The sequence below is a fragment of the Notamacropus eugenii genome, chromosome 3 (assembly GCF_028372415.1).
Source record: "Notamacropus eugenii isolate mMacEug1 chromosome 3, mMacEug1.pri_v2, whole genome shotgun sequence".
Classification (NCBI taxonomy): domain Eukaryota; kingdom Metazoa; phylum Chordata; class Mammalia; order Diprotodontia; family Macropodidae; genus Notamacropus; species Notamacropus eugenii.
The window spans coordinates 299,956,075-299,983,936 of record NC_092874.1 but is presented as its reverse complement, the minus strand read 5'-3'; the positions used below and the strand labels follow the sequence as shown (position 1 = coordinate 299,983,936).

The window sequence follows — 27,862 nt, the reverse complement described above, 5'->3', positions numbered from 1 at the left end:
GGATGAAGGGCCTGGGGTAAGGCTGGTGGGACAGTGAGTCAAGCTCACGATTGAACTAGAGAGCCAGTTGGATCAGTCTTTGGAAAGTGGCCTAGTCTATGACCTCAAGCTTCTTCCTAGACAAAAAGTCCACGTTTTTATTATTAAAAGTGTGTTCCATTTTGTTTTCATACAAAATCACTTCCCACCACCCCTCCTGCAGTTCCCCACCAAAGAGGCAGGCAAGCTGGATTAGAACCCAAGAAGCTGACCAGTCTTCTCCATGAAAAGAAGGTCTCTCTTTTTGTTTTTTGGAAAAAAAAAAAAACAAACAAAAACATTTTATTGTCCTCTTTTGTTTTGACACTGAAGTCATGGATTCTTAACTGCCTTCTGACCCCAATAAATCTTCCATTATAGAAAAACACTTAAACAAAAAAAAAACTGAGCACATCACATAGTCTGGGCCACATTGTGCATCTGGAGGAGTTTCTCATACCAAGGACTTGAGTTTTGGGATCTGTGAGGACATTGTAGCAACATTTTCTAGCATTCTGGGTACAAGATGAGGAGAGTTCCCATTATGGCCTACAAAGAAGCAGTTTCCAAGTGGTATCTCATTTGATCTTCATGGCCTGGTGATGTAGATCCTGTGTTATTTACCAGGTCCCAGGTGAAGAGCTGCAGGCTTGGACAGGTTTGTGCAGACTGGAAGGAGTCCAAGCCGCTATGCTCTTGGCGTCAGTGACTCTGGGTGCAGTTGTCATCTCTTGTCAATGACTCCCAGATTTCTAGTTTCAGCCTCCCTTTCTCTTCACCAGCCCTGTTGGATATCTTTACCTCTGTGAGCCAAGAGTATTTCATACTCACTGTGTCAGAGGTATAACTGTTCTTCCCCCCAGTCTCTGCACTTCCTGCTTGGCCCAGACTCTAACTCTCGGGAAGAACCATTTCAGGTAGGTCTGAGTACTGAGCAACAACAGCTCGTCCTGGCCCAAGCAAAGAAGTTGGGAGATGAAGGAGAGGGTGAGGTACCACGATTGGGACGTTCTGAGAACACTGAAGTGTTTGAACTCCAACTTGCTTACCACAAGTTGAACAGGTGTTTTTCTATTGGTCTGTCCTTCCTATGAACATCAGGGCATCCCACCAATCCCTTCACTTATCCAGATTTGCAGTCTTCATGTCACACTAGACTCCCTTCCCCTGGTGACCTAAGGTGGACCAGGCATGTTGGGAAGTCTTGCTCATACTGCCTGCCTGAGCATGGAGTCACCAACTCTAGCCCTTCTGGCAAGGTGGTAATTAGCTTTACTGTGCCTACAGTCTGCTGTGTGGCATCCTACGGCCCCCCAAATGGCCTGGATGTTTGGTCTACTGTTTGGACCACTCACTTGGGCCTCCCCTCTGTCCTGTGATAGAATCTTCCCCACTCAGCATTTTTCCATTCCATTCTGTCCTCAGGTTCTCCATCTTAGCCACAGTCATTGCCAGACCTGGTGGTTTGTTCACCCCTCCTTCACCACCCTAGTTATGGCTGGCCCCAGGTACTTCCCCTCTCTTCAGCCTGCACTGTTGCCAGGGATTTTCCTAAAGTGCATATTTAGCCCTAGCACACCACTCAATGAATGCTATGGGACCCTGGGCCCATGGTTACAAGCAGAGGTTTCCTTAGTCAGTAGCATGGAAAAGACACTCAGCAAAGTGACCGTGTGGATCTAGCCGAGCATAGCCTCCTGTGCCTGCCTCCGTTGGCCATGCAGGGCCTGTGATCAGAGCTGGCCTCAGCTAAGTCCTGGGCCTGCCATATCAGCAGCCTGAGTCAGTGAAGTTACCAGGATGCTTCTAGTAACTTTTAAAGAAACTCGCATCTCACCCACAAGGTGATGGTCTCCTGCCCTGAGGCCTCTCCCATGCTATTGTGGGCATCAAGAAAGTTCTCTTGGTCCTGCTCCCTTCGCTCTGCATCAGTTCATATAGGTTCAGTTTGTGATTTGTCCAGCAGCAATCATTGCACCATATTCTGAATGAGCTCAGCCAGGCCCCAGTCAGTGAGATCCAGTTTGTTTTCATTTTTTGCTACCAAAGCACAGCCTGCTTTTCCAGCACTATAAGATCATAGCTCCACAGCCCAAAGAGGCCCTAAAGGCCACCTGTTCTAGCACAGATGAGCACTTAAGGTCCAGGGAGGAGCAAGTATCAGAGGCAGGATTGGAACCCAGTCCTTGGACTCCATTGGCAGGACTCAGGCCACTGACCCCTTCAGCCTGCCCTGACCCTTGGACATGATCATTAGATACCAAGTTCTTGAGTGCCAGGCCTTTTCTTGTTGTTCTTAGAATCCAGTGTCAGCACAGTTCCCAACACAATGCTTGTTGATGGTTATTATGTTTATTAATGCCCAACCTTCAGAGATCCTTCCTTCCCCTAAAAGCCTGTGGCATTTTGAAGTCTATGAATTCTTTGGCCCTGAAGCCATATTTTCTGTTGGTACCAACACCTTTCCAGTCCCCAGCCTCACAGCCTCAGGGTTGTCCTTGATGCTTCTCAGTGCTGGTGCCTGAGTCCATTCAGTTTTGTCCCACAGCCTTTCCCATATCCCTTCCCTTTTCTCCACATTCTGAGTGTCTCCCTCACCTCTTGACTTCCAGTCTTTCCTCTCTGCTTCATCCTGCACATAGATGCCAAAATAACCATGTCCCTCCTCATGATCATCCATGGCTCCCTCCTGCCTCTAAGGTAGAACAGACTCCTCAGACTGGCATCAAAGGCCCTCCACAATCACGCTCTAAACTGGCCTTTCCAGCCTGATTTCATGTGACTCCCATCCATGTACCTTGTGTCTTAGCCCAAGTAGACCGAGCTGTTCTTGGAAATCAGCATTCCATCCTGTGTATGTGTCCATCAGATGTCTCCCAAGGGTTGTCACCCTGACCTGCCTCATTTCCGCTTTTTGGAATCTTCAGCTTAGAGGCTGATGGCCCTTCAAAGCCGGATTCTCACTCCAGAGCCTACCTTCCCTCCACCCAGGGTTTTTTCCCTTATTTACTAAATCACCTTGTGTTTTCTTATCTGCATATAGATTGCACACAGATTATCTTCCTATTCTGGAATCTCCAGTCCTTGAGGACTGGGGCTGTGGTGGCCCATTTTTTGTCTTGGTAGCCTTTGCATTGAGCACAATGCCCTGAACATAGTAAGTGCTAAATCCTCCTACCTGGACTGTCTGCTCCTAGAGAGCTGAAACTGTCTCCCTTGGATCTCTCAGCACCATTTTGTGACTTCTTGGTGCCTTTGTCCAGTGACTTTGAGCCATTTATCCCTCCTTTTACAACCTGCTAGAGTGCTTAATGCTCCAGAAGGACTGGCTCTGTCTTCCCTTAGAAGGAGTGAGGGGATCCAAGAGGCAGAGGGGAGCTAGGGTTGCTGTCCACGAGGGATGATGGCATGTCCTCTGTTTGGCTGGGGCTTCTGGGCAAAACCAGTTGTGAAGGGCTTGCTTCAGATGACCCACAGAAGTTGGCATCTTCAACCTCCATAAAAACTCAGCTTGGCCTTTCTGCCCCTTCCTCCTGTTCCTGGCTCTGTGCTTGGCAGCCAAACCAAACCAACACAGTCCAGCAGTGACAAGGCATTCAGCTTCTCCAGGCCCTTGTGGATGGATGGTCTAGCCTTCATTGGTCATCACCAGCAGAGCTCCAAGTCCATTCAGGAAGAAGTTGGGCCCCTCCCTGTACCCGCACTCCCCACCCTGCACCCCCATACCCCACCATCAGCTCAATCAGAAGTTTAGGCAGAGCAGCTGCTTCCTTCTGTCTGATTCCAGCCTCACGTGTTTGTCCTTTTCCTGCTAGTTATGCCTTGGACACTATCCTGGTGGCCCGTTTTTTTGCTCTGGTTAATTTCACTAATCTTTGCTGGCAATTAGGTCCTGAGGCCATTTCTTAGAACATGTCCTGATCTCTGGAGGAGCTACAGAGGAGGCCAGATACCATAGGGGACATGTACACGGCACTAAATCCTACAAGTTTGTCATCGGCTCCCATTTAGAGAGAACTTGCAACCAAAATAACCTAATATAGTCATACGAGTTTAACATGTTCATGCAGCCAAAGGTTCTCGAAAATATCTTTAGCGTTTCACTGCCAAACCAACTCTTAAAATAGTTTAAAATGTGAAGGCTTTGTCTGTCCACCCTCCAGGCTAAATCACAGAACGTTCAGACTCCATTTCATCTGAACTGATGATGCTGGCCCCCTCCCTCCAGGGCGTAGGACAGTGGATTCTTTGGAATGAATGTAGTAGGGGTAACTGGGTGGTGCAGTGGATAGAGCACTTGCCCTAAGTCAGGAGGGCCTAAATTCAAATCTGGTCTTAGTCACTTGATGCTTACCAACTGTGTGACCCTGGGCAAGTCACTTAACCCTGATTGCCTTGCCCCCCCCCCCCAAAAAAAAAAAATTGTGGTGGAGATAGTCCAACAAGGTTATCAGCAATTGTAGAGTTTGGGGTTTAACAATGAAGTGGCACCTGCCAGAGGCTCCAGCACTGGGGGGTGGTTAAGTGATCAGTTTTATGACTAAAAAAAAAAATCTGTCTTGGAAAAAGAAAATGTCACCTTTCTGGGAACTTGGTGCTGCTTTGGGTTGTTCCCTCAGACATGATGGCGGAATGCCCACTTAGGCAGTTAAACGCAATGAACATGAATTTCTTTTTCTTTGTGACTGGTGGCATCCTATCACATCCTATCCTTCTGTGTAGAAGAGTAACCCCATTGCAAATTGGCACAGATATTTTGACATGATAGAATAGATGTGACAACTACTGATGAAAAAACTGGTCTCACAGCCTTTGGCAGACAGTGGACATACACAGTGTATATTTTATTGTAGGTTCATAGACCTGGAACAGACCTTAGATGAGGAAACTGAGGCAGAGAGGGGGATGGCTGCCTTGGCCAGATCACTCATGGTTCCCTTTCCCTCCAGGCATTCCTAGCCCCAGTCTAGCACTCAAGCCCCAGCACCTCATTGAAGTCATAGCACTGTGTACACAGAGCTTTTTATGCCAATGATGGAGGAGAAAAATTAGAATGCCAGTTTGGGACAAATATTTGTCCTTCCCAGCCCCAGCAGACCATCCTCAGAATGATTTCAAATATTTGTTGAATTAATTTTTATACTGTTCTTCTGTCTCTGGGCCTGAGTTTTAGGACCCCCTTGGATCCCTGGCATAAGAAAGTCAATATCTTTAGCTCATATTGCAAGTGATTACCACACAGGGCTTGCCCAAGTTTGGTGCCCACCAATTTCATCCCTTAAACCAGCTACTTTGGCTGCAGAAAACTCGGACCTTCTTGAACTGGTGCCTTGGAAACAGACTGTTTCCTCATTTCCCCCTCCCCAGCCACCAGTCAGCAGTGTTTGAAATGGTCTTTGTAAATTTGGAATTAGGAACAGTTGCTATAAGAAATAACCTAAAAGGTGGTTAGGTTTCTAGGCTATACCATAATATAAGTGAAATACTATGTGTTGAAAATCTAAAAGTTCTAGCAATACTTTTATATTAATAAATAACAGAACCTATTCCCCTCAAAAAAAATTTTTTTAGGATCTTGGATTTAGAGCCAAAAAGGTGGTCTAGTCCAACCCACATGAGGAGACTGAGGCCTACAACATGGAGTGACTTTCCTAAGGTCACACAGCTAGTAGGTGGCAGAGTCAGAATTTGAACCCAGTCCTTTGACTCCAGACCAGTGTTGTCTCCACTATACCACCTTGATCTTTACTCCTAATGCTTCAGAAAACACAGTAATCAGCCAACTCATTGGGCTGGTGAGTTACTTTCTAGGGCTCCTGTAAGAGAATCTTAACATCGAAGTATGGCAGGCAACTTGATCAGTGTCTGGGGATTGCTGAGCATGCAATGAGTGGCAGTGACAAAAAGGAATCTGGAGCAATCAGGGACCTTGGAATGGTCCCAGTAGCTGGGAGAGCCTTGAGGCCCGTCCTGGACTAGATGGCCATTGGCAAAACAGGCTGTGACTGTTTATTTGGGTACCCGTAGAATGCTGCAATGTAATCAGCATGGGTATTCCCTTCAGCAGTGCCAGTCACAGACCAGTCATGCCTGTCAAGGGGCCTTGCTCCAGTCCTCTTGACCCCTTAAACACACTAGCACTGTGCAGCACCTAAACCATTTATTTATTGCCTTTCTTTTTCTTTTTCAATCATCCTTTGCTCCTGTTTCTATAATTCTTTTGCGTTGCTGTTCACACACCCACCATTACCCTCTGGGTGATACTCATGCATAATTCCTGGGAGATTTTTGTGTTCCATGGCTCATGACCATACGTTAATACTGTGGAATATTGGTATTATAAAAGATGGTTCTCTGTATCTTGGAGAAGTACTGGATCTTTATTAAAGGAGCTTTATAATTTCCCAAAGGCAATCCAACCCACTCTCTTCCCATTCACCAGATGGCTGGTTCAGGCTCGTTATCCTTTCCCAATGCAATGTTTGTTGGAGACAGAAAAACTGATGTAGGAATGTTATAGGACTGCCTTGCCTTCATAGCTAGAGCTGACATTTATATGTGTTTACAGAAGACTTCCCATCCCCACTGTACAATGTAGCTCAACAGATATTAAGTACCTAACAATTATTAGACTGGGATTAGGCTAGAAGTTAATCAAAACAGCCCCTGCCTATTATAATAGGTCAGATCCTTCTCAAGGTTTCAGTTTTCTCATCTGTAAACTAGAGGATGTTGGACTAAGATGGTCCCTAAGGTCCCTTTTAGTTTTAAATTCTGTGTTCCTGTGAGTCAGTATGTGTGTTATAGTTGAAGAAAATCTCATAGGGAACACATTAAGATTGGGGATGGAGAAAGACCAAGAAGTGGAGTTGTGGGAGAGTATTCCAGGCCCAGGGCAGAGTGAGAGGAAATGCCCAGAATCTAGAAATGAAGGGTCTTATTCATGGACCAGCCAGAAGGCCAGGGTCTGTGGGTCAGCGTGGGGGTAAGATGGTCCTGAAGGCAATAGGCAGCTACTGGAGTTGATTGAGTTGGGGAGAGGGAGGTGATTGGTCCAATTCTCACTTTGGGACATCAGTGTAACAGCTTGTGGAGACTCTCCAAGCCAGGACAATGGCACAGGTTGAGTCATGGGCCTCCTGAAGTCATTGTCATCATTTGTAAAATGAGAGGTTCTGAAAAGCATATCGCAAGGATCACAGAGCCTGCAGGAGAACCCCAGAGAGCTCTGGGTATAAGGACTCATTCACTTTGTGTCTCTGGGGTCAGCAGCTTCCTCCAGAAAGTGAGCAGCCTGAACTGAACAGGGTTGTTCTTAGCTGCATCAGCCTCCAGATGCTAATGATCCCAGTAGCTGTGTGACCTCGAGGAGCATTTGTTTTTGTGTTTTTGTGTCTATGATATCGGTTGTGTAGATGAGTAAACGATTGTCTCCGCTTGACTGTAACTTTTGTTTCTGTTGGGAGGAGACTAGACATTTCTTTGGGAACAGATTGTACTTATATGCTGTCTTGGGGGTGAACTGTTTGTTGATGGTGAAGGTGTGTGTGTGTGTGTGTGTGTGTGTGTGTGTGTGTGTGTGTGTGTGTGTGTGTGTGTGTGTGTGTGTGTGTCTGGAGCCCTCACCATCTCTTTGTTTTCCACTGTTTTTCGAGTTCTTATCTTTCCTCTATTACAATGTAAGCCCCATGAGGATAGCACCGCCATGCTTTTTGAGGGTATTTTTATCTCTAGTGCTCAGCATGGTGCCTAGCATTTGTTAGCTCTTAATAAATGCTTGTTGGTTGCCCATCTGACTGTGTATAGATTACGCCCTGTGTATATAAAAGTAGATTGTATGATATTTGTGTGTGTATGTGTGTCCAGGATATGTAAATGTACATGCCTAAACATATAGCTATCACATGTTTCCTTTCTGTAAATAAGCCTATATGGAAGATTCTGGTTTGGCCTGAGGGCTGTTGTGTGCAGCAGGCGAGGGGGAGGGGTTGCATGGATAATGAAGTGGGGTCTGACCCCTGGTTGTGAAGGCAGAGAGGCTTTAAATGATGGAAGGCCTGAGAGCTCCAGCCAGAAATCAGCCAACCCTTCCCATAAGGCCTCTGTGTAGGACTTGTCTTCAGATTTCTTGTAAGTAACTCTGGGTTCTACCTTTACAAAAAAAAAGTCACAGGCATTTTCTCCAGTCACCGTGTCATTCTTGTGAAATCTCTAAAACTCAATTACGGTTGAATGAGCTTGGTTCACATTTTATGATTCCAAAGCATCACAGTCTCATTTGAATTTTACAATGACTTTGAGGTTGTATAAAGATTGTAAGCTTTATTTCACAAAGGCAAAGCTGTGGTCTCATTTGATCCTGGAAACAGCCCTGTGAGATAATTATTCTCATTCAAAAGATGAAGAAACTGAGGGCACCGAGTTTCTGTGACTTATCCAGGACCAGAGAGAACTAGGGAAATGTCGGAGAGGGGAACCTAGGTCTTCTTCCTCTAAATCCTGGACCCTTTGCTTCACACTTCATGTGTCCTGAGAGAGATTTGTCCTCCGTGCAGGATGGGCACTCCTCCATGCCCTTCATCTTCTGACTCCAGCCCAGCTGCCCATCCATGCCTGGGCTGGTCTTCTTCCACAAATGGAGTTATGCCTTCCAGTCTTCTTGATGCCACTGACTGTTCAGCTTTGGCTCTTTAGTATAGTGCCAGGCACATACGAGGCACACACTCTAAAGGTTTATTGAGTTGACACCAGGCCTAAACTTGATGATACATTTAATATCTTGGCAATATATTGAGTCTATGACCTGAAGCCGTACTTGTATTTAGCCCCCCACATTCTGGCTCCAACTGATCTATGAAGCCTTTTCCATTACAAGCAAATTGACTTGCTGGCTGTTCTGGGAACTTGGCCTGTCACTCTTTGCCATCCTGCATTCATTCAACCCATCCTCAGTGCCTGCAATGCCCTCTTTCCTCCTCTCCACCCTCTCTCAGATTCCACATTTTTCTTCGAGGCGCAGTTCAGGGACTGCATCCTTTCCTGATGTCTTCCACTGAAAGTGGCATCTTCCTCTTCGAATTTCCTTATGCCTCTTGGTCATATTCCTTCTTCACCCCATTGTGCATTCTGTTCTCTATGCCTTTGTACATATTTCCTTAAGCACAGAGACAGTGTCTTTTTTTTTTTTAATCCCTGTATCAGCACGTGAGCCAGCTCAATGTCTCAGCAGATACAGAGTGCTGGGTCTGGCCTCAGGCAGACAGGAAAAATCAAATTTGGTCTCAGACGTTTGTTAGCCACATGACCCTGGATGGGTCACTTCATTTGTTTGCCTCAGTGGCAAACCCCTCCAGTATCTTTGCCAAGAAAACTCCATGGACTCTGTGGTCCTCTGCTCAGGAAAAGTTGGACACGAACACAGTTAGCATCTCACATGGGGCTCTGCACGTGGTAGTCTTTTGATGAGTATTTATTGGGCTACATTTTATTCCTCAAAAGATGCTTTTGTGTATTTTGCTTTGCAACACTGAACAGTAACTTAAAATCTTGAACAACATTTGTCAAAATTTGTTATGGAAAATAAGGCTGAACTATTAAATTGTATAAATTGAATGGGAAAAAATTTGGATTCTGGCTCTGCCATGTGGCCTTGGGTAAGTCAACTTTCTCTTACTGCACCTCAGTTTCCTCATCTGTAAAATGAGAGGGATGGTCCCTAAGGCTCCTTTTAGCTCTTAATTCTATAATCCTTAGTTTTTCCTATTGGAGGAAGGCAAGAGAGAAAGTGTACCCCAGCATTTTCAGAACTTGTCTTGATAAACACATGATCATAGATTCCTTTTTGTTTTGGAAAATTCAGTTCTTCCATCTGTGAATCGTTCAGATGCTCCAGAAGCGTTGTTGTCATTGTGGTTCCTATCCTTGGTAGGAGGGGCACATGAAGGAGTGATCCTCGGAGGTGTGGGGAGCTTCTAGAGCCTGGGCTGCTGAGGCTGGGGAGGCCACCTTGTCAGGGAGAGCCTCCCTCTCCTGAGATTCTGAGGTCGGTATTCTTTCTGCTTTTACAGGGAAGTGTGACTGCCATGACAGTGTTTTTCCCTTTGGACACCGCCAGGCTTCGACTTCAGGGTGAGTAAGCCTCTCCTTTGGAGTGAGTGTGCTCTCATTGGCCAGGTGGTCGGCAGTTACCCACACTCCCTTCTCAGGAGCAGCACACAGGTGACAGCTTCCTTGAGGGACCTGACATAGCCCTTTTCTGCCAGCTGCTGATGTCCCTTGTCAGGACCCTTTGCTAACGAGCAGGAACAATCGTTCTCAGACGACCTAAAGCTATACCCATTTTGGAATCTGCGAGAAAGAAGGTGGATGAAAGTGCTTGGTCACTCTCTATCACACAGGTGTTAGAAACCTCCCAGGTCATTGAGGCCAGCCTATAGAGGAATCTCCACTTCAGTGTGTACTCCTGGGCAGCTAGGGACCTCCAGGGCTGAAAGACATCGGCCCACTCTGACCTCAAATGGCTCTCATCATTGGGAAGTCAGAGTGGGCCTGGGGTGGGGCAAGCAGAATGAGTCTAGTTGTTCTTCCCCCTGCACAGACCCTCAAAGCCAACCTTCTTGATCCCCCTGAATCTTCACATCTCCCTTTCCTTCACACGCTCCTAGTTTCCATTGTTCCCCACTACCTTGTGTCTCAGTGTCTACGAAACTTGGTGTCCAGAACTGAGCACCTTACTCTAGGGCAGGGCTTCTTTGCACTCCCTTCTCTCCTTTCTTCCTTTTACTCACTCTCTTTCTTACATGAGTTATTTTCAAATCTGTGAAAAGTGTTTTAAGGCACGTGCAGAAATACAAGGTTACCAAGTATTTTGCATAACCAGCTCTTCGAGCAGGAGACGGCCAATGAGGCCGGTCTGCGGAATCCACCCTCCCAACAGGTGCTTGTGGAAAAGACGTGTTTGTTGATACCTTTTGTTTTACTCATCCATTTCCAAACTCTTAACACCATCAGAAAACCTCTAGGAGCAAAGTCAGCATTGAGTCCCGGGGGACACACCACAAAGGGGAGACAAAAACACAAAACCCTGCCAAAACGAACCCAGGGACTATATGAACACAGTTACAAGATACTTTGCGCACAAATAAAGTCAAATCTAAGTAAATGGAAAAACATCAGTTGCTCGTGGGTAGGCCGGGCCAACATAATAAAAATGACAATTCTACCCAAATTAATTTACTTATTTAGTGCCATATCAATCAGATAATTATTTTCCAGAGCTGGAAAATATAATATCAAAATTCATTGAAAGAACAAAAGGTTCAGAATATCGAGGGAACTAATGAAAAGAAATGCTAGGGAAGGTGGCCTAGGTCTACCAGATCTCAAATTATATTATAAAGCAGCAGTTATCAAAACCACTTGGTACTGGCTAAGAAACAGAAGGGTAGTCCAGTGGAATAGCCTAAGTACTCAAGACACAGTTGTCAATGAATATAGCAATCTACTGTTTGATAAACCCTAGGACCCCAGCTTCTGGGATAAGAACTCACTGTTCGACAAAAACTGCTGGGAAAACTGGATAACAGTGTGGCGGAAATGAGGCATAGACCAATGCCTGACACCGTACACAAGAATAAAGTCCAAATGGGAACATGATCTAGGTATAAAGATTGATACTATAAACGAATTAGTGGAGCAAGGAATAGTGTACTTGTCAGATTTATGGAGAAAGGAAGAATTTTTGACTAAACAAGATAGAGAAAGCATTATGAAATATAAAATGGATAATTTTGATTACATTAAACTGAAAAGTTTTTGCACAAACAAACCCACTGCAACCAAGATGGGGAAGGAAGCAGAAAACTGGGAAAAAATTTTTGCAACTAGTGTCTATGATAAAGGACTCATTTCTAAAATATATAGAGAACTGAGTCAAATATACAAGAATACAAGTCTGAACAGACAGTTTTCAGAGGAAGAAATTAAAGCTATCTATAGTCACATGAAAAATGTTCTAAATCACTATTGATTAGAGAGATGCAAATCAAAACAAGTCTGAGGTACCACATCACATCTATCAGATTGGCTAACATGACAAAGCAGGAAGATGATAAATGTTGGAGAAGGTGTGGGAGAGTTGGAACACTAATTCATTGTTGGTGGAGCTGTGAGCTGATCCAGCTATTCTAGAGAGCAATTTGCAACTCTGCCCAAAGGGATACAAAAATGTGCACACCTTTTGACCTAACAATACCACTTCTAGGACTGTATTCCCAAGAGATCATAAAAATGGTAAAGGGTCCCACATGTACAAAAATATTTATAGCAGCCCTCTTTGTGGTGGCCCAAAACTGGAAATCAAGAGGATGCCCATCAATTGGGGAATGTCTGAATAAATTGTGGTATATGAATGTAATGGAATACTATTGTGCTATAAGAAATGATGAACAGGAAGACTTCAGAGAGGCCTGGAAAGACTTATATGATCTGATGCTGAGTGAAAGGAGCAGAACCAGGAGAACTTTGTGCACAGCAACGACCACAGTGTGTGAGAGTTTTTTCTGGTAGACTTGGAACTTCATTGCAATGCAAGGACTTAAAAAATTCCCGATGCTCTTTTAAGGCAAAATGCCTTCCAAATCCAGAGAAAGAACTGTGGAATTCAGTCACAAAGTGTAGCAGATCATTTTCTTTTGTATTGCGTTTTGGTTTGTTTTATGATTTCTCCCATTCATTTTAATTCTTCTATGCAGCATGACTATGATGAAAATGTATTTAATAGGAATGTAAAAAAAACCAAAACATAAAACCTGTTCCACTGTCATCTGCTGATCCAAAGAGTTGGCCATCATGCCCTCCATTTTGGTTCTCTACCCTTTGTTACAAATGCTAGAAGACTGTCAATTTATATATGACTACTGAGGAGAACAGTGTTAGCTTTAAAATAATCAATTCTTGTGTTTAGTAAGCCCTTCCTACTTCACAGTAATGCCACTGTAATTCTCAGAAAATGGTAGATTTTTAGGTTTGCATGTTTGAAAAAGACAGAAAACAATTTGGAACTCCGCTGTCAAAGCTCCTAAACTACACATGCCCTTTGACCCTTGGGTACCACCATTAGGTAGGCATACACCCTTGAAGAGATTGAAGAAGGAAGTGATTCATCTGTACCAAAAAAATAATTGCTGCCCTTTTTGGTGTGTGCTTTTTGTGTGTGCGTGTATGTGCATGTGTGTGTGTGCGTGTGCATGTGTGCACATGCATGTGTGCACACACATGTGTGTGTTTATGTGTGTGTGTTCCCCCCCCCCCCATCAGAATGTGAGCCCCTTGAGGACAGGAATTGTTTTGGCTTCTCCTTAGTAAGTACTTATTAAATGCTTATTGCTTGCTTGATTGCCCATCATTTGGAGAATGGCAGAACAAATAATGATGTATGAATGGGATGGACAAGAAAGCATGAATTTAGAAAAACCTGGGAAGATTTGCCTGAATGGATGTGGAGTGAAGTGAGCAGATCAGTACAACAGTTAATAGTTAATGCAGTGACCATAACACTGTGAAGCAGCCCATCTCCCCCTTTTTATGTCCTGGGGCTTTTGAACCATCTGGCAAAGCCTTTGTAGCTTTTCTCAGAATCATGTTTTTGAATGCATAGAATAAAATACATAGCATTCTATAGGAAACCAAATGTAATGAATTAAAGATGTAGCTTTCTTCCCTATCCACGTTCACAGAGCCTCTGAAATTTTGGGGTCTCTGGACTGTAAGTTAAGAACTCATGCTAATAAAGAAAACAACTTAAAAAAGATGAAAGCTCTGATCAGTACAATGACCAATCCTGATGTCAGAAGTCTTATGATAAAGCCTGCCTCCTACTTGGAGGACCTAGACCTGTGATTTGTCCAATTGTGGGTGTGTACAGTAAGGGTCACAGACCAACCCGCCCTGCCCACCCAGTTCTTCTCTGGTCTGTGCCCTCTTCTTCCCTGTGTTAATTATGGGGTGATTCAGCCAACCTGTGCGAGGCCCCTTATCCTCTTTCTTGAGATTGCAGGGATGCTCAGGGAGCCCCTGAGTGCCTACAAGTGAGGAATCCTAACAGTCTCTTCCTTGATCTTCTAGTTGATGAGAAGCGGAAATCCAAGACGACGCACATGGTGCTGATGGAGATCATTAAAGAGGAAGGCCTGTAAGTGCAAGGCCATGAGGCTCTATGGTCCTCCAAGCATGCCCTGTAGTCCGCCCAGCCTGCAGGGAGGAGGGCTTTGTTGCCTGACTACAGGGAAGACTGGTGGTGGTGGCCCTTGGGATGGAAGGCTTGTTGGTGCTCCCTGTCAGCCCCCAGGGTCAGGGTGCCCTCTCCAGGCCTGGCTTCTGCCAGATGGAGCCAGATCTCTGCAGGGCAGTTACTGGTACATGCCCCTTGCACATATATCCAGCAGGTGGCATTTTGTGCTTCCAGTCGAAAACCAGGATAGATTGTTTGGGAAATAGCAATGGTGTCTCTGCCATTGGTCCAGGGGCCTCTGTGGCATCCATTCTGGCCTGTGCAGTGGGAGTCACTAAGTAAAACAAACCCACTTGTGTTAGCTTGTGGAGCCCCCACCCTCCTGCCTGATGTCCTGAGTACACGACATCTTTTAAAATATACAACTTCTAGGGGCAGCCAGGTGGCCCCATAGTGCATTTAGTGTTCAAATGTGGACTCCGACATTTATTAGCTGTGTGATCCTGGGCAATTCACTTAACCGGATTGCCACACACAGCAAAACAGAATATACCCCTTCTGTCTACCTCAAGGAGGGGGTGGGGAGCGGGCCAGTCCGGGCCCACTCCTGACATTCTGTTTGTTTTTTCCTAGCCTGGCACCGTACCGAGGCTGGTTTCCAGTTATCTCCAGTCTCTGCTGCTCCAATTTTGTCTATTTCTACACTTTTAACAGCCTCAAAGCTGTCTGGGTCAAAGGTCAGCATTCTACAACAGGCAAGGACTTGGCGGTTGGATTTGTTGCAGGTAACAAGGGTTTCTGAGGGAAATTGATGTTTTTTAAGCATTAGTTGTTATGTTCTGTATGTGCCTTCAAGGGATAGATTTTAGCCCTAATTAGCACTAAATAAGGGATTGTAGCTTCCACTGGGTTGACCAAGTCAACAAACATTTATTAAGCACCTGCTGTGTGCCTCCTGGCAAAGCAAAGCATCAGGAATTCAAACAGACAGTCCCTGCTTCTGCCTCCAAGAGCTCACCACCAGCCAACAGCTGGGATCAGTTAAGGACATTTGGCCTAGGGAAGGCACCAGAGAGAGACCATGGGGGGCCCCATCCCCATCCCCCCATTACCGTGACTGCAGTTAACAAAGATTTATGAGGGTGGTCATGATGAGGGGTGACAAAACAGAAGATGAGGAGAATACAGACCTTGAGGGAGTGCATGGAGTGCCCTGCACTTGGACAGGAGGACCTGAGTTCAAATCTAGCCTCAGACACTTAACTAGCTGTGTGACCCTGGGCAAGTCACTTTATGCTGATTGCCTCCAAAAAAGAAAAAAAACAACATTGAGTTGGAATATTCTGGGTAACGGGGACATCTGAATTCTGCCTAAAGACAGCAACATTTTACTTGGGAAAGCACTTTCCCATCATCCCTCAGGAGGACAGTATCTAGTGACAGTAATGTCATCTACCCACAGGCCTTTGCAGAAATGTCAGGTTTCAGAAGCACAAGAAAAAAGACAGACCTTGAATCCTGTCTCTGCTGTGTCCCCTTCAGGAGCTCTTCCAGATTGCTCAGCGTTGCTGGGGTCACACTCAAGCCCTTCCTCTTTCTCTCCAGTCTCTGTGCCCCTTGTAGCCCTGGGCACTTTTAATCAGCATGTGTGGAGCTGAAGCCCTTCAGGCCAGTGGTGCCCCTCCTGTAGCATCTGGGCCCAGAGGGTGTTGGGAAGAGCCCTGTTGGGCCACATGGGAAATGTGCCCTTTTCCAGGATACCCAAGAGAATGCCCAGGCTGCTCTTCTGTCCTAGGGGTGCATCTTTTACTCTGATGATGATAACTGGCCTTTCTCTAACACCTTAAGGTTACAAAAACCTTAAACCTCCTTGAGCCTCATGCCTGAAGCATTGGTCTGCTAAATGACTTGCCCAGGGCCTCACCCCTTTCGCCTGTCAGAGGCAGGATTCCAGTCTAGATATTCCTGACTCTGTATTCCACCACTTGCCCTCTAATTATGGAGTCCCTGAACCGTCCTGGGCCTTAAGCCTGGCTTGGGATGAGTCTGTCTGTTTAAGGTAAGGCTTCCTGCTATGAGAGGATGATACCTTGGAAATTATTCCAGTGTTGATTAGTAGAATAGATGCAAAGGAAATAATGAAATTGTTTTCAGTCCAGTCACCTTGCTTTGCCACATTGCCCCTTTCTGACCTTTCCTCAGGGTGAGCAGGGAGGGACCATCAGTGTCCAGCCACCTCCTTCTACCAATGCACAAACTGAAGGAGGGGAACGGGGGTGAGGGGAGTTGTTGAAATAGAAGATAGTTCCTTGCTTTGGGCCTCTTTTATTTCTCATAATAACTGTTTGGGTTTTTTTAATCTTATTGCCAACATATTCTCCAAGTAATTAGAGAAAATGTTGCTTTTCCTGCTGGGAGCATTGTCATGGTATAATAAACTGTGTGGGAACCAAGCATTGTTCTCTCCCAAGAACAGGAGAAACCTGACTATTGTTATTCAAACTGCATTAAACTTGGGAATTTATTCCTTGTTATTGTGTTTGTGCCTCAAACCTCAGCAGTCAGTCTTCCTAGATCATTGCAGTGAAGGTCCAAGCCAGAATGAGTGACTCCCTTCTGGTGCTGCCTGGGGTGGGCTGCCCCCGCCCAGGGCTCAGGGCTACTGAGACCTGCAGGGATCCAGAGGTCTTCTGCAGTGGTGTTGAGGCACTTCCCATCTTTTATGGGGTTCCTTCCCCTGTAGTTAGGAACGCTTGAGTCAGATCAGGGAGCTTGTGGGCAGGATTCCAGAGATCCAATGAGATCTACCGGTCATCTGCGTAGTGCCTTCTCCTCTGCTCTGCATTGGTGGGCTGGGGCCTGACCCAGAGGGTGGCTGACTCCTTCCCTTGGGGTGCTACAGGTGACCCTGAGGAGCTGAGAGCTAGCTCTTAATACTGTTGCTCATGAGCCCCCACATGGTGTGCTCCCTCTTGAATATCTAGTAGGTGATGGTGACTGGCCAGCCAGAGTTAATTAGTTTTTTGTTAAGGGCATTTGCTAAAGAGATAAGAGCGATTGGTGCACCACATTCCCTCTGAAAGTCTGGGACCTGCAGGTACATACAGAAGCCAGGGGAAATGCAGGTTTGTGCTTAGAGCATATGTGGCCTGTGGCTGATGGAAGGTCTTTTCTCTTTTTATGGGGGTCCTTTTACCCTTTTCTATAACTCTCTACTAGGCTCCTTTTAGAGCCCTGAGTTGCCTTTCCTCAGGGTGTCTAGTTTATCCTTGGATATTGCTCCTGGCTCTGTGAGAAGGCCAGACAGACCCCCGACCCTTTGAAGGTTGGGGAAGGGGCAGACGGCTCCTCCCTCTCCAGCCCCAGGTCTCAGGGGCTTGGCTGTTATTGGTTGATTCCATGGAGGAATCTGATTCCCTTGGGATGGGACTGACAGCCAGCCATAGATTTACTTTTTTATTTACTTGTATTTACTTTTTTGTTAAAAAATCAGTTTGTTGGTCCTTTCCTCCTGCCCCAAAATTGAATCCTCCATTGCAGCAAATACGGCTTTTCATTTAACAGTGTCCACAGTGTTCTGACTCTTTATCCCTCTACCTCCCTAGGAAGGAGGTATATTTTATATTGCATTAGCTTTTATTTCTCCAGGAACATAAAATGCCCTTGTCAGCAGAGGTACCTAATTGACTCCAGCCTCTGCTGGATAGAGTATGTCCTGGGCATATGATGGAACATAATTGTCTCTGTAGAGGTGGGCGGTGGCTAGGCCAGACTGTCATGTATGTTGTCCAATGAGGCATTGAGGAGGCAGAGGGAGGGATTCACCTGTACCCTGGCCTGTCCGCAGGCCAGTTAGCATTTCTTAAGCCCTATAGGCCCAAAGACAAATGCCATGCCCTCCTGCCTTCCAGGAGTTTCCAATCTCTTGGGGAAGGTGTGTGCACAGCTCTTTGAGGCAGCTGGTGGAAGGGTTGCTATAGCAACAAGTCCTCGCCTGGTGTTTGATCCTCTCCGGAGACAGCTGGGCTTTCAAAGACAGGCCGACCGCCCAACATCCATCCTTGAAGCCTTTCCCAGGGGGGTGGCCAGCCAGGGTCACACCCAGGCCACTGTGATGCCGCCAAGCCAGGAAATTTGAGGGAGGCCAGGATCAGAGTGTGACAGGGCTGTGTCGCTTGATCAACCTTTTCATTTGTCATCAAATGCTCTTGGGGCTTGAGTCAGCAGCCTCAGCCTGGAAGTTCTGTACAGCAGGAGAGCAAATAGCACTTGAGTCTCTTGGGCATTCCCTATGGCATTCTTTGAGGAAGCTTTGCCCCCAAGCACCTGCTTTGAGATCCCTCAATCAAAGCATTCTGGGTCCTGGGTCTTCGGGGACTCTGCCTGCTGGGGCTGGCTTCTTGGCATCGTCCTAGGTGGATACGCCAGGCTTAGTAAATGTCACTCTCCTTTTGTTAATGATTTCAGGATTGTCCTTTAAAAAGAATCTGTTAAAGTCTCAAGATGATCTTAAATGGGGATGATGTGTTTTAAGAGAAGCTCCTGGCCTCACGGTGTTGTTCCAGCCCAAGGCCTCCCTGTAGGACCCAGGTCCCTGCTCCTCCCGAATCTTGTAAGGAGTGAGCGGAGTGTGCTGCTTGTGATGCTGTCCCCAGCCCACTGCTTGTTGCCTGCCTGTCTGAATGGACATGCCAGTGTGTGGGAGGGAGCTCTGCTGAGAGCTGCATCCTCTCTGGGTCTCACGGTGTCCCCTATTTGTCTTGATAAAGACTGAGCCCTACTCAAGTCTGGGCAGAGAGTGGTGAAGGCACTTGCTCGGGGCTCATGCTGCTGCTGGGAATCAGCAGGCCACTCCTGCCTGTTCTGACATTCCTCATTTGGAAAGTGGGGGAGTTTCTTCTCTGAAACAGCCCACAGTCAAGATGTCAGATTGCATCTTGGGCAGTGTGTACGCTGCGGTGCCACGTGGGGAATGAAGGGTTGTGCCCTACTTTTCCGATGAGGAAACCCCAGTTTTCATGGTCAGACACAGCGCTGTTAATTGTTTTCTCTGTGTCTCTCTATGTCTCTGTGTCTCTGCATGTGTCTATGTCTCTCTATCTCTCTGTGGTCCCTCTGTCTCCCATCAGCCACATCCTCCTGAATTGCTTCTGATAGTAGAGGCTTGTTTGGCCCCCAGCCCAATCCAAAGAAGCCCAGGCACTGCTTTGATGTTGGTCTTTGTCTTCCATGGCAGAAGAGGTGGATCAGAAGTGATGCTTCCCTTAGCCGGCCTCTGCTTTCTTTCCTGCCCCAGGTGTGGTGAATGTGCTCCTGACCACACCTTTATGGGTGGTGAACACCCGGCTGAAACTCCAGGGGGCCAAGTTTAGAAATGAAGACATTGTGCCCACCAACTACAAGGGCATCTTAGGTGAGTACCTTCCAGGCCGTGGCTTCCTGCTCTGTCCCCCAAGGGTACCCATCTGCCTTTCTTGTCCTCCTAGTCTCTTCATGTTTGCCCTGAGGGGCACAGCCTGTGGAAAGGAGAGGCAGAGGCAGAGGCGTTCCTATACTGGTCAGACCTCTCTCACAGGCTTGACTCATTACCCTAAAGTTGTGCTGGAATGAAGTGTGCTTGCCCTGTGTGGGAAGAGTCACCCCCTCAGCATTCTAGGCAAGGAAATGGCAGCCACTGAGGAGGTGTCTCTTGACAGGGTTTGCAAGCCTGGAATCTCCATTGAAGCTGAAGGGTTAAGGGATAAGGGCAGGTGATTTCCTGGGCCCTTGTCCAGGGCAGGTCAGCACCTTCCCTGGACCTCAGAGCCTCAGAGAGCTACCAGGGGCCCTGATACAGACAGGTTGTGCCTGGGGTCCCCAGCAAGTGGGCATCAGAGGAAGGACCAGAACCCAGGTCTTGTCTCCAATGCCAGCTCCTACCCACTGCCTCACACGGCCTCTGGTCGTTGGCTGTCAGGGGCTGCTCTGTCCAGGGAGCTGCCTCCCCCGGTTCCTTTGATTCTGGAGCTTCCTGTCTCTTCTTCCTTAGACGCTTTCCACCAAATCATGCGAGACGAAGGGATCCTAGCTCTGTGGAATGGCACGCTCCCCTCCCTCCTGTTGGTCTTCAACCCAGCCATCCAATTCATGTTCTACGAAGGACTCAAGAGGCAGCTCTTGAAGAGAAGGGCACAGGTATGGGCCATGTCAGGGAGCCAGGCCTTCCTAGCCAAGTCTTACTCCTCTGAGGGAAAAGGCAAAGGCCCTTGTGGCCAGTGGTGTGGGGACTCTGGGTCCTGTGGCTCATGGTGTGAGGGCTTTAGGTCCCATGGCCAGTGGCAAGGGGGCTCTAGGTTCCTTGACCCATGGTGTGGGGGCTCTGGGTCCCATGGCCAGCGGCAGGGGTGCTCTAGGTTCCTTGACCCGTGGTGTGGGGGCTCTGGGTCCCATGGCCAGTGGCAGGGGTGCTCTAGGTTCCTTGACCCATGGGGTGGGGGCTCTGGGTCCCATGACCAGTGGCGTGGGGACTCCAGGGCCTATGGTCTGTAGTGTGAGGACTTTGTGGCCCATGGCCAATGCCATGGGAGCTCTGGGTCACGTGGCCCATGGTGTGGGGACTCTGTGGCCCATGGGATGGGGGCTCAACTCTGTTTTCTTTCCTTGGCTTGGCAGCTTTCTTCTTTGGATGTTTTTGTCATCGGGGCCATTGCCAAGGCCATCGCCACCACAGTTACCTACCCGATGCAGACCGTGCAGTCCATTCTGAGGGTGAGTATGGGCCTGTCCACAAGAGCCTTTTACCTGTAGCCCAGGGCAGCTCCTGGGAGCAGAGGCTCAGCCAGCCCTAGCTGCAGGCATTAAGGCCTCACGGTTTGATGAGACCTGCTGGGAAAACTGGCAGGCCTGGTCTCCCATGTCCCTCCACATCCCATAAGAAGCCCTTGTGTCCAGGTGGAAACTTGACCTTGGCATAAAAAAGATCACATTGTAAATGAATTAGAGAAGATTCATGTAGGAGAGGGTGGGGAGGAAGTAGAGGAGGTTGTGGAAAATGAAACGGACTGTTTGGATGACACAAAATTGAGAAGGTTTTGTACATTCAGAATCAGTGCAGTTAAAATAAGAAGGAAAACAAATCACTAGGGAAAGAAATAGGTGAAACGTAGGCCAGAGCCTCATCCTTGCTGTTTACAAATGTTCAGGTTCATCCCACCTCCCCAGAAACTCTGAAGGGCAGCAGGGTCTAGGCAGCAGGACCAACCCTGTGTCCCATGCCCGCTGTGCTTGCCTCTCTGGCAGTCTTCATTGGGTAGTGTCCCCTTGGATTGGATGGAGCCTTGCTTTGGGCCATTTCTTGAGATGTGGGATTTTAAAAGATTCCAGCTGGGCATGTCTTTACATTTTGAGAACATAGGGCCCTCAAACCCTGCAGTGTTGCTGCTGAGACAATGAAAAGCCCAAGAGACAGAGTTGCTGAGTAATTAATAATCAATTTATTAATTAGGCTGACTGAAAATCAAAATTGATGGTCAGTAGTCTCTTGCAGTAATCAGACAAAACCATGTTGATCACTGAATAACTACCTTTGGAAAAAAGGGTGCCCCTGAAAGGTAAAAATCAACCCTGACTGGTAAGCAATTAATGAGGGGGTGGACTTTTTAAAGAGGAGGTGGGCTAAAAACCTTCAGCCTCTCTTGTGGAGAACATACCTTGATCACAAGAGTCAACCACCTCCAGCTATCTGGCCAAAGGAATCCACCTCTATTCAGACAACTCTGGATGGTTTTCTCTTTCATGAGCTGGGTCACCCTAAACTCCAGTGGAAGGAAGTTCAAGGACATGGGCTTAACACTTTGGGACCAGAATTTACATAGATTCTGTTTACACTCCAAACAGAAGTGAGTTCCTCTAGTTGGGTGGGGTCCTGCCCAAGATCATGGAGCACACAGGATTAGGCCAGTCTCATCTCTCAGCCATGTCCTTCAGAGACAGCTGAGTGACTTATAGGGACTGGTCCCTGAATGAAGAAATAGAAAGAAAAAACCTTAATCCTAATTTAATAATTGATCATTAACATATAACATATATGTTATATATATATATATATATATATATATATATATATATATATATATGTTCATATAACAGAACAATCATCACTTCTCTCACCCCTCCAGCCCTGCCACCTTCTGGCTTCTCCAAGAATATGCCAGGGTAACCTTTGGCAGATCTGCACAGTCTGGACCCCTAGTGACCGTTGTGCATGGTGCCATGGGCACAGGGTCATCACCATGTTGGCCCCAGGGGGATGAATTTGGGGGCCACCTGCCAAGACACAGATGAGCTGTGATGGCTGGGGATGGTGGAAGAAGGACCCATTGATAAAATTGCAAAAGAAAACTGAGATGGGACCTGACTACTCCCCTCTCCTTCTAACACAGCAGATGATCTTTGAGCTGGGTCTTAGCAGTTACAGTTACTGGACAGAAGCTGAGGCTCCAATGGTCTCTCCAGCTTGGCCAGGAGTATTGAAGGGGTTCAGGAGTCACAGCTTTATTTTAGGACTGAATGAAGTAGATTCATTTTGAGTTCTTTGTGGGAAAGGTGGAATGCTGATTGATTGCTCCTTGCTCAGCTCATTCTTAATCATACTTAGCTTTCAAAATGGCCACTTAGCAGAAATGTTTGTGCCTGGTAATGGTACTCCTTGATGGCTCTTGGTGGCCTAGACATCTTCCAGACAGCACCAATGGAGCCAGCCTTGGGGAGGACCAACCATGTGGTCCCCAACTGAGAACCAGCCTGTAGATGGGGTGCCAGGGACTCCCCCTGGGTCTGCTTTTCAGCCATAGATGCTGCTCAAAGAACATCTAAAGGGCTTTCCCTATGGGTGGGTGGAGGCTTATGGGCCCTGGGAAGATGGAAGCCCTTGGTCCAGTGGCTTCCAGAGATACTGATGGGAACACTCAAGTGATTGTTTCCCCAGCTGTCTGCTGATTAGCCTCAGGGAAAAGCAGAAAAAAGGAGATGGTCATCATCGATCTTGTTAGTGGGGCTGGTGAGGGACTTCCAACTCTCTGAGGAGGCGAGGCCTCTGATGAAGCGTGACAAGTGTTCTCAGATGTCTTCATTACTGCATGTTGTCACTGTGTTGTCTCCCAGCTCCTCTCTCTGCAGACACTAAGGTGAGTGCAGTGCAAAAAATAACCTCTGGTGGGGGTCTCTCTGCCTCCTTTTCCAGTTTGGACGTCACAGGCTGAACCCCGAAAACAGAACATTAGGAAGCCTTCGGAATGTCCTTTACCTTCTTCACCAGCGAGTGAGGTGAGTCCTTCCCTGCCCCTCCCAGTCCTCTTTTATGACAAGGAGACTTCTGCCAGTGTCTTTAGGGGATGGGAATGAGCTTCGTCCCTTGACTTCTCTGTTCATTTACAAACTCAAAATTTATTATTAAATAAAACAAGCTTAAATTTAGGGCCCTCACCAAAAAAATCTGCAAGAACTCTCCTTACTGTTTCATTATGAAATCTCTGCTGCTATCCCAGACATACAGGGCCTCCTAGTCCTGGCTTCTCCTGGGGTGTGGGGGCCATCTGGCCAGGGGTTCTAGCCAGGCCATCTCTCCCTTGCCTCTCCTACATTGTCATAAGAGTGAGGGCAGGAGCATAAGGGCCACCATACAAAATAAGGCTGTTCATTGGAGCTCTGCCACTGAGCCTGCATAAGGAAGCATTCATTCACCTGGTCTTCCCTGGCCAGCAAAAATCCATATGTCATCTCCCCACCTAGCGTCTCTCTGCCTTCTCTGTAGAATTTTACTGGGGGCTGTGCCTCAATAGAATCAGTAGACTGGACAGTTGGAGGTCAGATTCACCAAGGCCTCAAGATTTGTCCCAGGACACACAATATAGTGGCACAACTTGGGCCATGGTGACCAGTGGGGCTGTCCTATCAAACCTCTGGCCAGAGGCTGGCAGTGACACTCCAAATGCTGCCCAGTCACTTCTCAAATGGCTTAGCCCTTTCCCTCTCGATTCTGGCTGCTGGCCTTGCCCCAGGTAGGGGTAGGTGGTGCCTAGAAGGACCAGGGAAGTGAGATAGAACTCTGTTCTGCTGGAACCCTCATCCCCATCAGCTGCTCTTTGGAGGTGGAGAGAGCAGCCCCATGATTTCTCTCTGCTTTTGGCATCACGGTGGCCCTCTAGCTGCCAACAGGCTGTATTCCCTCAGTAAGATCCTGCTAGGGCCTCCTCATCTCCTTGGTTACTAGTCTTGGAACCGATGGGTCATCCCCACCCAGCTGGCCTCCTGCATTTCAAGGAGATTGGAAGTAGGCTCCAGGATTGCAGCGACAGAAAGTCTGAGCTGGACATGCTGGCTCTCCATGACTGGCTTCTGTCTTGAGGAATAACGTAGGATGCCATGCTCTGTTGCCATCTATCCCTCCCTCCTCTCAGAAATGTGTCCTTTTCCAGGCTGCGTTTGCACCAACCTGCCCACCCTGTTTCCTCCTAGGCGTTTTGGAGTAATGGGACTTTACAAAGGCCTGGAGGCCAAGCTGCTGCAGACCGTGCTCACGGCTGCCCTCATGTTCCTAGTCTATGAGAAGCTGACTGCTGCTACCTTCACGGTCATGGGACTGAAGAGTGGGCGCAGGCGCTGAAAGGGAGCCTGGCAGTAGAAGTAGACAGGAGGAAGGTTGAGGGTGGGGTCTCCTTCTCCATGGATGGACTTGCTACTCTCTATCACTAGCTCCAGAAGCAGCTAGGGGGACATACAGCCTGAGGCCCACCAGATTGCCTCTTACTTTTATCTGTTGGTTTGATTTTTGTGGACTGAGGGTCTCTAAGAAATAGAAAACTATTAAAAACCTGCAAATGAAAACACTGATTTCTTACAAGAGTTGGATGATTTCTTTAGAGGGATGACCGTATGGGCTCCTTGGGCACTAGTTTTTCTTCCTAGTTTCCTCCTTCAAATTACTGACTTAGCTCATTCCATGGCCTTGTCATCAGTCTCTGGAGCAAGTCTTCTTCCCCCACTGCTCCCAGTGTGTCCCTCACCCCAGAATAACCCAGGGCCACAGCCGAAGCCTCTTCCCACCCCCTGTCCCTTGCCCTTAAGGGGATGTGGCCTTCATTGGGCTGTTGTTGAAGCTGTGCTCTGGGTGATCTTTTGTTCTAACTACATGGTCATTCCTCATATGCTCCTTGCTTCCCCTATCCCCTGAGAACCTTCCTTGGGGAGAAGACCTGGACCCCAGTTCACATGGAGAACTCCCAAGTAAGAAAAGTCCTTCTAGCAGTGTAGTTCAGCACCTCTGCAACTTCCTGGAGCACTGGGGAGTGAATTAGCTTTTTCAGGCTCCCACAGATCACCTGCATCAGAGCTGGTACTCGAACTCAGGGCTTTCTGGTTCCAGGGCCAGCTCTGTCTGCTAAACCTTATGGCGCACATCCAACCAGCACAACAACTGCGTGTGACAGCGAGTCCTTCAGTCCAAGGACTGTATGCGTTATGGGGGAGGAGGAGACATTTAAGGGGGCATATTGATATGGCACTTTATGATTTTCCAATAAAGTCTTATCAAACATTTACTGTGTGCAGACTGGTCCCTGGGAGAGAGAACTTTTGGGTAAGACACAATCCCTGCCTTAGAATCTGATATTTGGTCAGGATGAGATGCCCGCCCAGATGTCTTTCTTTCACAGTAAAGGCAGCAGAGAGTTCCTGAGCAGCACTGCTCAAAATCGGAAAGGTGAAGGCAGCAAAGGCAAGAAGACCACAGGATATGTCCAGTTTGACCAGAGCTTAGAGGGCAGGAAGGGAGTTAACACAAGATAAGACTGAATAGAGAGAGTGGCATTTGACATGCCAGAGACTGTCCAGGCAGCCCTAAGACGTGTGGACTGAAGAGGGAATGGAGTGGAGCTGAGGAGATCTCTGGGAAAACTGTGGTAGTCCAGGTGGGTTCATCGCCATCCGTCAAAGAATTCAAGCAGCCCTAATTGGTTCCCCTCAGTCAATCTAGAAACATGGCTTGTTCAGGAGTCACTGGTACAGGGTATGCCTTCAGAATCTTTATCTAGAATCAAAATCCTAATTGTCAGAAGCCTTTCTGGCTTGCAGGTCCAGGTTCATAGAAGCACCATGTTGGTGCTGTTGTCGTTGGCTACCAGCACCCACCTGGCTTGACAAGACCAAAGGAAGGCTTACGCTGCACTCTGTGAGATCATGTCTAACTGATCATAGAGCTGGAAGGAGCATCGGTGGAATGGTCTTTAAGCTGCCTTATCCTCTGTCATTTTACAGATGAGGAAACTGAGGCAAGCAGGGTTAAGTGAATTGTCTAGGGTCACACCACTAGTAAATATCTGAGACCAGATTTGAACTCAAGAAGATGAGTCTTCCTGACTCCAGGCCCAGAGCTCTATCCGCTGTGGTGCAAACTATCAGCCCGAGGCACTAAGTGGCAGAGCCAGGTTTTGAACACATGGCCTCTGATTTCTCAGCAGCTGTTGTTGATGTGATCTCAACCCAAAACCCTAGGCTCCTCCATAGTCTCCTGGAAGCAAATCTTTGCCTGACTCCCTGGTGACATTTTGAGACCTTGCTGATGGCCCTTTCTCCAGCTGCGGAAGTGGCCGACTTCTTCCTGAAGCTTCATCTCACTCTGAGAGGCTGGGAAAAGGGTGACTAACGTATCCTTCGGAGGGTTCTAAGAAGAGAAGGGGCCCCACCCGCAGCCACCCCATTGGCTCCCAGCACACTGCATTAAGGCTGGGCTTTCCCCAGGCTGCCAACTTTCTTTCCACAGGAAGGCTGCCCGGGCAGTGAGGCCAGCTAAGCATCCTGAATCACTAAGAAACAAACTCTCCTCGGCAGTCCTGGATCGCGTAGCATCCAAGCTGGGCCGTCCATCCAGGTCTTGCAGCTCACCTCCTGTTTTCATGTTCTTGTTCCTAGAACGTGACCAGAGTGTTCCAGGCATTGTGTGTTCTGATCATTTCTGATAAGCCTGTACCCTTCAGTGGGAGTTAGTTACCGTGGGCCACAGTATTTGGCCTCCCTCTGGGGGTGGAAATTTTTCTCTTTCTCTCTGCTTTGGTTCCTATGGTAATTGGAACAGAAGTAATTACCAAACTTAGAATGGCCCCACAGTGATCAAATCTTCCAGAAAATTGTAATTAGGCAAAATTAGTGATCTTGAACTAAGCAAAAACACAAACTCCCCACCGATGCTGAAAAGGAAGCCCCCTCCCTCACTTCCTATTAAGTTTACCTAATGCAGACAATTACTTTCACTCCTTATGAAATCAGAATATATGCATAAAGGTGCTGTCAGTGTGATTCTTCTTTCCCTTCTCCTCCTCCAAGGTTCCTCTCCTTCCTTTCCCTTTCTCCCTACTTCCCCTCCCAGCTCTCCTTTCATTTTCCCCCTCTCTTTTCTTTCCTTCCTCCTTTCTTTTTCTACCTTCTCTCTCTTCCTTTTCCCTCTCTCAGGCTTTGCTAATGCTGACCATGTTTGGTCTGAGTTCTTGAAGAGGTCTACTGAAGCATAAGCCATTTTGGCGTCAAGCTTCTGGCACAGGGTGGGCATCTTCCCAAATCACTTTTCCTTTCACACAACTCTGC

The 27,862-nt window shown here is 47.4% G+C and overlaps 1 protein-coding gene across 2 annotated transcripts in view; it reads left to right on the top strand.

Annotated features, from left to right (window-relative positions):
- Nucleotides 1–25,820, top strand: part of SLC25A17 (solute carrier family 25 member 17) — a 36,631-nt gene extending 10,811 nt beyond the window's left edge. Inside the window, exons 2-9 of one of the 2 annotated variants that reach the window (XM_072656241.1) lie at nt 10,086–10,146; nt 14,143–14,209; nt 14,882–15,033; nt 19,545–19,661; nt 20,277–20,422; nt 20,900–20,995; nt 23,469–23,551; nt 24,743–25,820. In XM_072656241.1, the coding sequence (XP_072512342.1) occupies nt 10,086–10,146; nt 14,143–14,209; nt 14,882–15,033; nt 19,545–19,661; nt 20,277–20,422; nt 20,900–20,995; nt 23,469–23,551; nt 24,743–24,890 (870 nt within the window). In that variant the 3' untranslated portion in view covers nt 24,891–25,820. Of the gene's footprint in view, nt 1–10,085; nt 10,147–14,142; nt 14,210–14,881; nt 15,034–19,544; nt 19,662–20,276; nt 20,423–20,899; nt 20,996–23,468; nt 23,552–24,702 lie in introns of both variants that reach the window. The other variant, XM_072656242.1, reaches the window with a different exon arrangement.
- The last annotated feature ends 2,042 nt before the right edge of the window (nt 25,821–27,862 follow it).